At 48.0% G+C, this 12,066-nt stretch overlaps 1 protein-coding gene across 6 annotated transcripts in view; it reads left to right on the plus strand.

Annotated features, from left to right (window-relative positions):
* The window catches only part of WASHC1 (WASH complex subunit 1), a 38,124-nt gene that overhangs the window by 24,461 nt on the left and 1,597 nt on the right, over nt 1–12,066 (plus strand). For all 6 annotated transcript variants that reach the window (XM_053944273.1, XM_053944270.1, XM_053944271.1 and 3 more), the window contains 8 exons: nt 2,334–2,445; nt 3,151–3,297; nt 7,790–7,926; nt 8,851–8,986; nt 10,069–10,273; nt 10,767–10,928; nt 11,137–11,295; nt 11,888–11,956. In XM_053944273.1, coding sequence (XP_053800248.1) covers nt 2,334–2,445; nt 3,151–3,297; nt 7,790–7,926; nt 8,851–8,986; nt 10,069–10,273; nt 10,767–10,928; nt 11,137–11,295; nt 11,888–11,956 — 1,127 coding nt within the window. The remainder of the gene's footprint in view (nt 1–2,333; nt 2,446–3,150; nt 3,298–7,789; nt 7,927–8,850; nt 8,987–10,068; nt 10,274–10,766; nt 10,929–11,136; nt 11,296–11,887; nt 11,957–12,066) is intronic.

Genomic DNA, 12,066 nt, shown 5'->3' on the forward strand with positions numbered 1-12,066 from the left:
TAGGGCAGGAAAGGGAGTGAAGGAGGTGTTTGACTGCCTCACTGGGCCCACTCACATTCATGAAGTAAAAGGGACGAGAACACTTACTGGTTTCCAGGCCTGAGCTTGCATAACTATTTGCTTAGCACTCCCTTCTGGGAGAGAAACATGTGCCTTGTCAGATCCTGAAAATTGTGTCTGGAAGTCAGCAGGGTACTGGCTAAAAGGCAATTGATACCTCGCTTTTATTTGGAGCTTCAGGAAAGCTTTGTGGAGTTCTCCTAGGAGAGAGGTCTACTCTCAGGTGAGAGAGAAAATTGCATCATTGATTTGAGGGAGAGCAGCAAAGCAGAAATAAATGACTAGATTTTTTCAGCTTTGAAGGAAGTAAAAATAGTTAGATGCCCCTAGGGAGCAGTACTGGAAATAGTGTCAATCAATACAATTATGAAACCTCTAGAAAAGAGGTGAACTGTGAGGTGGGAAAATTTGCTGGTGAGAGCAGTTAGGAAGGATTTAGGTCCTTCAGAGGCATCTCACACTTGAACAAAACAAGGCAATGGGACAGCCCTATGACACATGAAATTTGCTGCAGATAGGTGCTAGGAAATGCACACTGAAAGGAACAACAGAAACTACTTTGAGAACCTATGAAGTGTAGAAGTGATAAGAACTTACTGCACTGAGGCAGAGGGAGGGTGTAAGAAGGAAATCATGAACAGATTTGTACTCAGTGTTGGTACAAAATACAAGCTGTTAGACTGTGTTTAAAATAAAATGGGGTAGTGGAGAATAGTTCTGAGAGAGAGAATCTCATGAGGTTCAATTTTGCTCATCTCCCACTCCAAGCAGAATAAGGTAGAAACAGGTTGTGTGCTATCATGCCATATGCATAAGGAAGAATTTTTCATGCCTCCAGGAAGAGGAGAGCATGGCTATAAACAAACAAAAATACTTGAAGTATAAAGAAAGTGAGGTTTTTTTCAGAATGGTACAAGGAGAATAGGCTGCTTGTTCTTGCTGTTTTTCACCATCTGCATTGAGGGGGGGGCTTTATATTTCTATACTATAATAGAGAAAGTGAAAATACTGGAAAAGATGGATTTGGTACAGTTTGAAATTGGGAATCATGGATCACTGATGATCTCAAATTCATTACTGAAGGGAATTAGACAGAGGCAGAAAAAGAGCATGAGAGCTTTCTCCTCAAAAGCAAAGAGAGACTCTTGGTGAAATTTAAAGGCAATACTTGAGATTGCTTTTTACCGGCACAGAATGATCCAGTGGAACTGGGGTGAAAGTTCAGAAGATTTTTCAGCTTTTGACCTTGTAGCTGGGGAGAATCTGCTGGTTATGCATGGGGATGGAGGCCTCTTTGAGAAGATGACTCCATCATTAGCTGTAGCTGATGCCTGCTCCCAGCATCCCTCCTAACCTCTGGCTGGACCTGTGTGACAGTTCCAGCAGCACGGCAGCCACTCTGCACGGCATGGAGGCTGTTTCAGTTGTGCCCCTGGCTGCCAGGTGGGAAAGAAATATGCCCACAATGTGAATGCAGAGGTATTTAACCACTGACTGCTCTCCACTGCTGCCATGGAGTGCTTTTCACCTCAGTCCCACAGCATTCTGATACCATAGTGGTATGGTTTATCTGCAGCTGGCAACTTTAGCACCACACAACCCTTTGCTCACCCTACTCCCTGCAGGGTGGGGGAAGGACAACTAAAAGGGTAAAAGTGAGAAAATTAATGGGTTGAGATAAAACCAGTGAAATTATTGAAATATAATAATAATAATGTAATGTAAAGGAAAATAACAAAGAAGAGAAATACAACACAAAGACAAGTGATGCAAATAAAAACAATTGCTCATCACCAACTTGATGAAGCTTGTCCAGTCCACGAGCAGTGGACCCCAGCCAACTTTCTCCCTAGTTTATATGCTGAGCATGATGCCATATGGTCTGGAACATCCCTTGGGTCAGTTGGGATCAGGTGTCCTGGCTGTGTCCCCTCCCAATTCCTTGTGGTGGGGTGAGAAGCAGAAAAGGCCTCTGTCTAAGCTCTGCTGAGCAGTAATTAAATCATCCCTGTGTTATCAACACTATGTCTGTTGATAGTTTTCCATCTTTCTGTGTCTCAAACAGCCACAGGAACATCATGCTATGAGTCATGGATTAATCCTACTTCATGTTGGAGTACCTAAAGCTCTCAATAGGATGTAAGCGTGGCTCAACCAGCACTGTTTTTCCCTGCGAAACAACCCTGCTCCCCTGAGATTCACATCCTTCTCTGAGGGGCTGGGAACTGGCTGTTTTGAAAAGAACCAGCTTAAGAAGTGTTCTTGCCTCCTAGGATCTCTCAGCGGGTGGAGGCCAGCCGGGCACAGCTCCAGGCAATTGGGGAGAGAGTCACACTCGCCCAGGCAAAGATTGAGAAGATAAAGGGCAGCAAGAAGGCTATTAAGGTAGTGACTTCAGTGAAGGCTGCACGGCCTCTTTTCTTCCTTATTTCTTTACTCCTGACATAAGCTCTGGAGAAGAAAAGTTGCTCAGCTCCTACAGCTGCTGCCCACTCACCTCTCCATGCCTTACTGCTGAGCAGGATTGTGGTGAGAATCTCATTCCTGACTTGGCCAATGGATGAATTTTAGACCCATGAGCCACACAGCTCCAGGCTTTATTTGGCCTTTATATGTTTCTGTCCCAGCTGCTTCCTGAGAAAGAGAAAAGGCATGTGCTGAGCTAAGCTTAACTAACACCTTCACTTCAGGCTCAGAGACACTTATTTGAATAAAAGCTGCTTTCAGAGAGTCTCCCTTTAGTGCATCTTAATCCCATTGAGCCATGTAAAACTGGTGAAAATCCTTCTTTCCCCATTCTTGCTCCATTTTATACAGTATTTCCAGCTCCTTTCCTGCCGGTAGAAGCCTTTTTGCCAGTGATCTCCTAGTCCTTTTAAAGAGCGAGAAAAGCTCTGGCAGTTCCAGTTTCAGAAGTGGCAGCCCATTCATATTTGGGTCTGTGCACATAGCCCTTAGGAGCCTGTTGACTCCAAGGCTGTCCATTCCCACTGGCAGCACAGATTGCATGTTTATTCCTCTCCATGTGTTTCTGCATTGTAGGATTGCCTAGTTGTTGAGATTTTTTAGTCCCTCCTTGTTTCTCCATAGGTATTTTCCAGTGCCAAGTATCCAGCCCCTGAACGGCTGCAGGAGTACAGTTCAATTTTTGCCGGTGCAGAAGACCCAGCTAAACAGAAATGGCCAAGACACAAGATTCAGAGCAAACACCAAATGCTGGATGAAAAAGCTCTGCAGGTAAGGAGGAGAACAGACCTCAGGAAGGACAAGCAAAGAGAACCTGGAGGCTGTTAATCTCTTTGATAAAGTGGGCCAGGGCTTTGGGACATAGGCTAGGAGTAGAACATATTTTCATTTGGCCTGTCAGTGGGGAGGGTGTGAGGTCAGACTGGGAAGCTTATGGAGATGCCACTTGGAGAGGGCCATGTCAGTACAAGAACTTGTCTGGGTGGCTTCAATTGCCAAGTCTCTGGAGCAGTTCAATTTCCTGAAACGCTGCTGTTTCCTGCAGCAGTGTTGGTGGGTGCTGCTGCCTGGGCTTAAGGCTTTGGCTGTGCATAGTGAGGCAGCTGGGATCAAGCTCATAGTTGTTTCAGAAATAGTTTCAGGTGAAACTTCAGGTGAGAGGGGGAAGGTAAGAACGCTTGTGAGTGTGTCAGGAGAAAAAGGAGTCATTCATTAGAGCATTTTTCTGCCCCAGAAAATAGTTGCACTTGGGCATTGTCCCTGGGTTGGAAGGACAGGAGGAAGAGTTGCCGTGCTTAAAGTTTAAAAGTTGCTGTGTATGTGCTGTGTCAGGAGTAGCAGATGTGCTGTTCCTAGCAGGTTAAGGATCAATTTGACAACTTCCCTGCTCTCCACCCCTAAAGAGACTTCCTTCCTCATCCTTGTGTGACTTGGCCAAAAATAAAGCTGCCACTGAATAATTTATCATGCTAAACTTCCCCGAGTGTTAACGGAGTTGAGACTTCACACAGAGAGGTAGTTATGAATATTTCAGCCAGGCCAAGGAAGCAGGATTGCTGGCAAAATGGAGGGCTGGCAAACTTGAGCAGGGTTCCTGCTTCCTTCCAGTCCTGGCAGTTGCACAGGCAGAGCTGCATGGGACGTGCTGGTGTCTGGCAGAGAGGCCAGTGAGTGCTGCTGTCTAGCTGGTGGCTCCATCCCACTGGAGTTGGGGGGGAGCAGAGGTAGGCAGGGAGCAGACAGGGAGATGGGTTCCCACCCTGAAGGGCTGGTGCTGAAGTACAGCCCCTTGCACAGGGAAGGGATTGAGAAGAACATCAGCTGTTCAAAAGCAGTATCCCACAAAGAGCAAATGGTGTGCCTGTTCATCTGGCAGCTGGCTCCAGTAGGCTCCATGTGCCATCTCCCACAGCCATGTGTCTGGGATGCCATCTCTTCAGTCCCAGTCAGTCTCTGTACCATTGCCATGTTCTGCCCTTTGTGACTAAAGCTGCCCTCACCACAGGGGCTTTGTTTCAGGCCCTGGGGGATGTTTGTTGCTCCCCTCCTGCAACCCATCTTTTGATCCTCTTTTGTGACTGTTGATCTTTCCCTGGCTTTGCTGAGTGCCTCATGCAGCAGTTGTCACTCTTGCCGAGCTCCTGTAGCTCCTCCGTGGGGTGGGGGGATGCTGCTGTCAGCTGGTGAAGGGTGGAGGGGTTGATGTGCTGCATGGGGCTCAGTGTGGCCAAGCTCCGACCACATTCCAGGGGGACAGGCCCTTCTCGGCCATAGCTGAGCACAGAGCTGGACGTGCCTTGCAGTGACAGGGAGAAGTCTAATGTTTGCATTTATGCTTTCCTCAATTATTCAGGGCTTTCAGCAGAGGTTCACTGCCTGTTTTCACTTCTAATGAGAGCCTGTTTGCTGCGAGCAGTCGCAGTGGCCTTTGCTAAACTCTATTTGCATACGGGCACACACAACACCTCATCAGGAAAGCAAAGTCTGCTAATGTCAGTTTGAGGGGAAGTGGTGGCAGCCTATGCTCAGCCTTTAGGGTTTTTGCTCTGGGGGGTAAGCAACTGAGTTGGAAATGTCTGGTTCTACAGTTGATTTTAAATGTTTCCCCCTTGGAATTTCTTCTTGCCCCCTCAACCCCAAGCAAGGGAAAGCTCAGCTGTTTTGAGGATGCTGTTTAGGTTGGTAAGGTAAGCACTGATGGGTGAGAATGCCAGAAACACAGTGCTTGTGGTAAGCCTGGAAAGCCTTTTGCTTTGCACACTGCAGTGGTAGCAGCAAGGCAGGGTTCAGCAGGGGGCTGGCTGCAGCCCTGTGGGGCTTCCCAGGCACTGGGCACTGCCTTTGTGGTGGGAGCTGTGTCTGGGTGCTGCACATGCCACTCAGGAGACTGGCAAACAGGGTGGGAGATGTGGCCTGCCTGGGCTTTGGAAGAAGTCCAAGCAAAAGTTACCATCCAGTGCTGGAGTAACCTTGTTAGGCTTCAAAAGTGTCAGTAACTTGGCATGGCCTTGTGAATTCTGCCTCTCCCAGAGCCTACCATAGGCATGTGGAGGCTAAACCAGGATTTGTCACTTGCTCATCTTGAAATACTTTCCCAGCTGGCCTCCATTGGTGTGGGGGGGAGTAGGATTTCTGATACATCACACCAATTCCATTTGTAATAGTGTGTGTTTAATTAAACTGAAGAACCAGAGTGACTTTATACATTTTTAACTGTAGGCTCTTTGGAAGAAAAATGCCTGAAAATGCAGTGTCCTCGGGGCTGTTATCATGCCAGGTGCCAGACCCCAGGCTGGGGTGTTTGAACATTCTAGCAACTCCCATGACTTCAGTATGTCAAGGTTGTCAAACTTTCGCTTAAGAACTTAATGATCTTATAAGAAAACTAATTTTTAAATGGCACCTTAACTTGTGGAATTTACAGTTGCATGATATTTTTGACAGTGTGTGGAAGTTCCAAATTTCAGAACATATCTAGGCACTTGAGTAAGAGTAGCACTTTGGTGGCATTTAAATTAAATGGATTATATTTCACGTTTCAGAATACTCATGCTTAGTGCTTTTATAACTTCTTTGGATGAGGTTTATAAGTAAATGTAGGTAATGGTTGTTTTCTCACTACACCCTTAAAGTGATGCACAGTCTTCCAGTGCTAACTGAAATATACAAAGAGAGAATTAAAAATATATATAAATGACTTGAGGGCTAAGTGTGTCTGAACAGTTCTAGCAAAAAAGTCAGTACTCCCTCATGCTTAAAAAATTAAACATTGGGACATGAATATTAATGATCAAAAGAACTTTTATTTTTGAGTCTCTGCTTCTACAATCTCTAAATAATAATTTGTATATTTTTGCCTATTTGCTTCCATTAAAAAATAGATGGTGTTAACTTCAATGTATTTTTCACAAGTTGGAACCTCAATTAAATCAAAACCTTACGGGTCCTTTCTTAATAGCATTTTATAGTCTCAGAGCATCATGTAAACTCTTAGTGGATTAACTGAACTGTGACTAAGCCATTTCTTTGGATTTCTGGCTACCAAATTCAAGACTGAATTTTCAATCAGCAAGAACTGCTTGTGTTGCTGAGATGTGGTCTTAAAACTGAACCACCAGTGGTCTCCATTTCTCCCATACAAGTACAAGGAGGGAAGAGGGACTCAGAGAATGGGGTGGTGCAGGGATGCTGGAAGTAGTGAGGCAGTAGGAAGCTGTGGAGAGTATTTGGAGTGGTCATCTTCTGGTGGCAGAAGAAAACTACAGGTGTGACGAGTTACTTAACCTGACAAAGTGCTCTGGCTTCTTCTGGTATGAACATTTACTGCCTTGTAGCTGCCACTTGCCTGAGCTGTGAAGAGTTGTGAAGGGGCTGAGGAGGGGTCTACAGAGGGGTCTGAGGTAGAGGTTTGTTCATCCCAAACTGTCTCTGTTCAGGAACTGATGCCTTTCCTCCCTCTAGAGCAGAGTGCTGTGGGCACTGAGCTTCATCCCCCAGAGCATGTGGCAGCGGGCACTGTCACACCAGCTGAAACACTGGTCTGATGTGGGATGGTAACTCCTGTGCTCTGTAAAAGTCAGGCAGTTCAGATGTAATAAGTCCTTTTCGAAAGGGAGCTCTATATATTATGCATGAAGTTTCAGAACTGAGAGAGAGATTTCAGTTCATTAGAGTTGAAAACTCCTGCAAATCCCTCAGGCTTTGCAAAACCATCTGGCACACGTTCCACCCTGTGCACTCCTTTCTGCATGATCTCTTGCCTAGTGCAGGCACTCTGTTCTTTCCTAACCTCTTTTTCCTTTGCCTTCCCTGCCTACCCCACCAGTGCAATCACAGCTCTTAAAACATCAAGTGAAGGCAACAGAGGGGAGGTAATAGAGATGTGTGGGGAACACATGAAAATGTGTCGTAATTGGAGACACTGTAATAAAAGCCTTTTAGGCTGTAGTGCTTGACCCCTGCCTCCAATTATAGAGCCAGTGGTGGTTTTATTCTGGTGGATACTTGTCAGAGTAACACAAGTTCAGTATGACCCATCCACGGCACCAAAGCCACTTGACACCAGTCTGAACTGCCAACACTTGTCATGACAGTGGGGTTGCAGTGTTGTCCACATACTTCCTAGCTCAAAGGGAGATAGAGGGAGCAGCAGGGTTCCCAGATCATACAGTGCATCCAGCAGTGTGGGTTGTGGTGGCTGGGGAGAACTGCCTCAGCAGCCATGGTTCTAGTGTCTTATCACCTTTTATCTGTCTTCTTGCAGGAAAAGCTCAAGTATTTCCCTGTGTGCGTGAGCACCAAAATTCACCAGGAGGATGATGCAGAAGAAGGCCTTGGCAGCCTTCCCAGGAACATCAGCTCCCTCAGCTCCCTGCTACTCTTCAATACCACCGAGAACCTGTGAGAGCTGGAGCAGTGCTGTGCTGCTCACCTGCCCCTGCTTGTCCTCAGAGGAGCTTTCCCTTCCTCAGGCGTAGCAGTGACTTTTTGCTTTCCTGGGGATGTTACCTGTCAGGCTCTTGATAGGACAGGGTTTGATACCTCTCTGCTGGTTTCCAGCTGGGAACCTTCCCTGCTCTTTGCCTTGGGTGGAAGCAGTTATTTTGTCTGCACCTGATCCTCTACTCACCTGATTCAACCCAATTTTGCACTTTCTTTTGCTTAGTTCTTCCTATTGTTCATCTAATTTCTTTCCAGCCTTGAGATATGCAGTCACTCCTGCCCTTCTCTGCCCTGTGTACCTGCCAGCTTAGGTACTGCTTCTTCTCCTGACAATTCCTCACAGCATTACTTTACTGCTTTTGCTGCTTTAATGTCTCCACCACCTCCCTCACTGCAGTTTCCTTTCCCACTGGGCTTGTGTCATGGTTCTTCTCTCTGCTCTTATTGAAGAGCTACTTTAAGCTCTTCTTGAGCTTTCAGCTGCTGGACCTTGTCTTTCTTCTCCTGAGCCATGGATCATTTCTCCTTTTTGTCTGTCCTCCTGAACCTTGAGTAACAAGTCACTGGTGTCCTGCTGCAGACTGGTTGGTTTCAGGCCAGGTGGTGGAAAGGGGAGAGCTTGGTCATGGTGGCATTACAGTGGGGCTTTGCTTTAGAATTAGTCTGGAGGCTGCACTGGCAAGGTGGGGAGCTGCTTGCCTTCTGGTTGTGGAGGGGAAAGGCAGAAAAGTGGAGCTAAAAGAAGGAACCTGGAAGGCCCAACATGTTCCATCTTTATGAGTGAAGTCAGGTCTCTGCCTCCAAGGCCCTCTTGTGTACACTGTTTCTTCTGGCCTTGGCTCTCAAGGCAGCATCACTAAAATGCTTGTTTTCTGCCTTTAGATACAAGAAGTATGTGTTCCTGGATCCTCTGGCTGGAGCAGTGACCAAGACCCATGTGGCTCTAGAAACAGAGACAGAAGAGAAGCTCTTTGATGCACCTCTCTCCATCACCAAAAGGGGACAGCTAGACCGACAGGTGAGAACGCAGCTGCTTACATTTCAGAGGGTTGTACTCAGCTCTCTGATAAGAGAAGGACTTTGATAGGGTGGTGAGGAGGTAGGAAAATAGCCCCTTACAGGCCTGCAGAGTACCTCATATATCAGGACCTTGCCTGGTTTTGTGCTTGAGGTCCTGGTGTGAGCTTGATGAGTGAGACAAAAGCCTCACTCATCTTGGCAGGCGTTTCTCTCTGCTCAAGCCTTTGGTGAGTGGTGAAAGGAGAGTAATGGGATATCGACTCACCTCGCTGCTTGACCTCAGGGCTGTAGGGAGGTTTGGAAGATCTTTCACTTGATCAGCTCCATTGTGCCAACTCCTGAGCCTCAGAGTGTGAGGGTGAGATGCCACTGCTAGAAGGTCCTTGGGGTGAAGTGTGATCCCCATAATTCCTGCTAGGAAGGGGTGCCTCCTGGTGCAAACAGGAGGGCCAGCCAGACTGAGCAAAGGGCTGTGCTTGGTGTATACATGGGGCAGGCAGTGCACCAACCCAGTTGCCCCAACATGTGACTAGTACCTGACACCTTATAAAGGCTATAACTGGGCTGTACCAGCTTTGCTGGAGTGTCATTTGGGACTGGGAAAAGGAGCCTGGGAATAATTTGCTCATCATGTTGGAGTGGAGGATATAATGTATATATGAACAAACTCTTTATTCGCAGCGCACTGTCACTGCTGTGTTGCCTGTTTGTTGAACACAAAAGCAAACCCCTGTAACTACTGGGTTGTGCTTCTGCATTTTAATCTTTGAAATGGTTCAGACAGTATCCTCTTCTGGAGGAGAAGGGACTGGTTTATTTAGGCTGCAGCAGTTAGCCCATGAACCCTTCAGAGTTCACTTGCTACTATGAAACTAAGAAGAGTCCTGCACTTCCTACTCCTGCAGTCTACCTTTCCCAAGTCTGGCCTGCAGGAGGTAGCTTCTAAGCACAGAGGTGTAGGGCTAGCTGATGTACCAAGGTACACCAGCCCAGCTCTGACTGCTGCCCAGATTGTTCCCTGCCCCTGTTTGCAGCAAGCACATAGTCACTGCCTTACCTTGTTGGTTTGGGTTTCTTTAGGTCGCTGAAAATTACTTCTATGTGCCAGATCTGGGTCAGGTCCCTGAAATTGATGTGCCCTCCTACCTGCCAGACCTGCCTGGCATTGCTGCAGATCTCATGTACAGCGCTGACCTGGGCCCTGGCATTGCACCCTCTGCCCCCAGCAGTGCTATTCCAGAGCTGCCCACTTTCAACACTGAGTCGGTGGAGCCTTTGCAACCAGGTATTTTCAATCTCTGATCCCAGGACCCTATGAAGGAGGAAGGCAGGGATTGCTTGAAAGTGGAGATGAGGCAGAAAGTCCCTTGGTAGAAATTTTAAGATGGATGTTGGATGGATGATGGATGTTGTACCTCTGGCCTAGGTCTGAAGGAGAGCTGCAAGCTGCTGAAGTTCTGACCTGACTGCAGCCCCTTCATCTCCCTCCCCCTCTCTCTGTATAGCTAGGGAGGAGGGAGCACAGTGTGCAAGGACTGGGTGTGTGTCAGCCTGGTGGGATGCCCGTGTGCAAGTGGGATGCAGCTGGGGAGGGAGAGTAGGGGAATCTCAGGCTCTTGCCTTGGCCCTGCCTGCTGTTAAGAGTTGGTGCACAGGGCAGGAGTGCTCTACTGCAGGTGTTGAGGACTCTGTTGCTGCTGAGGTGTGTGAAGCTCTGAGCTGAAACTCAATGTGCCATCCGCTGGGACTCTTCAGATACAACTTCTTTCATATTTCAGATCTTCAAGATGCTAAGCTACTGCCACCTCCTCCCCCTCCACCTCCCCCACCGCCTCCTGTTATGCCAGCTCCAGTGCCTCCTCCACCGCCCTTGCCCCAGCCCACAGCACCCTTGGAACCGGCTCAGTCAGTCGAGGAGAGCAGCAACACAGTGCCTGCAGGTAAGGCCTGGGCTCCTCCACAGCTGCACCAGCCTCCTTGATTTCAGCCTGTGTCCTTGGGGGCTTTCCCAGCCTTCCAACAAGGGAGGAGGTGCAGTGGAACGAGATGCTGTCAAGGTATTGGAGTAGCCCTTCCCATGGGAATTTGGCTGGGCCTGTAGCTGATGCACTGATCCATGTCTGCTGCCTGTCCTTCCTGACCCTACAGCTTCAGTCCAAGGAGCCCCAAAGGAGGTGGTAAACCCCTCTACCGGGCGTGCCAGTCTCTTGGAGTCCATCCGCCAGGCTGGGGGCATTGGGAAGGCCAACCTTCGCAGTGTCAAGGAGAGGAAGCTGGAGAAGAAGAAGCAGAAGGAACAAGAACAAGGTGCTGAGACTCTTTGGCAGAACTTCTTTTCCTTGCCCAGGCTGGGGAGGTCTTGGGTCTGGGGGCAGGCAGGCAAGTCAAGAGCACAGTGAACTCACAGAGCAGAAAGGAGTTGTCTCCTCACAGGCTGATGTAGGTCTCAGGTGTTCACCACTCAGCCAGAGCTCTGTGAACTTGCTAAACCTCACTGGCCCAAAGGGTATCTGTGTCAGGGCTTGTGGAGAAATTTCACATCTGATGCACAGGACCAGGCACACAAATAAAACCCTGGGGGACAGGACTAAACCAGTTTAAGCACCTTGGTTGAGGTAGTGGGGGAGGGGATTGGTGGAGCTGCTTTGGCAGAATGAGACTGCAAATGCACAGCTCCTCAATGAATTCCAGTCTTGGTTTTCCCCAGAAGATGCCATTAATCCTGCTGTGCCTAGTGTTTTCTTCACCTGAAAATGGACTGTAGTTTTGGGGTGTCATACAAAATCAGAGGCTTGGAGTTTTTTCTTTAATCTGAACGCAGTATTGCAGGGAAATGCTTTTGCCATAGTGCTTAGCTCAGACTAATCTTTCTTCACTGACTTTTTTTGCTCTGTTTCAGTGAGAGCTACGGGACAAGGTGGAGATTTGATGTCAGACCTCTTCAACAAGCTGGTGCTGAGGCGCAAAGGTACTGTCCTGCAATGTGGGCTGCTCCTTTCCCCTAGGAAAGAGGGAAAGCACTCCCTGGTACCCAAGTTGTGGCAGCCACAGCCTTGGAAACGGGAACAGAGATTTTCC

Source organism: Vidua chalybeata, chromosome 5 (assembly GCF_026979565.1).
Source record: "Vidua chalybeata isolate OUT-0048 chromosome 5, bVidCha1 merged haplotype, whole genome shotgun sequence".
Lineage (NCBI taxonomy): Eukaryota > Metazoa > Chordata > Aves > Passeriformes > Viduidae > Vidua > Vidua chalybeata.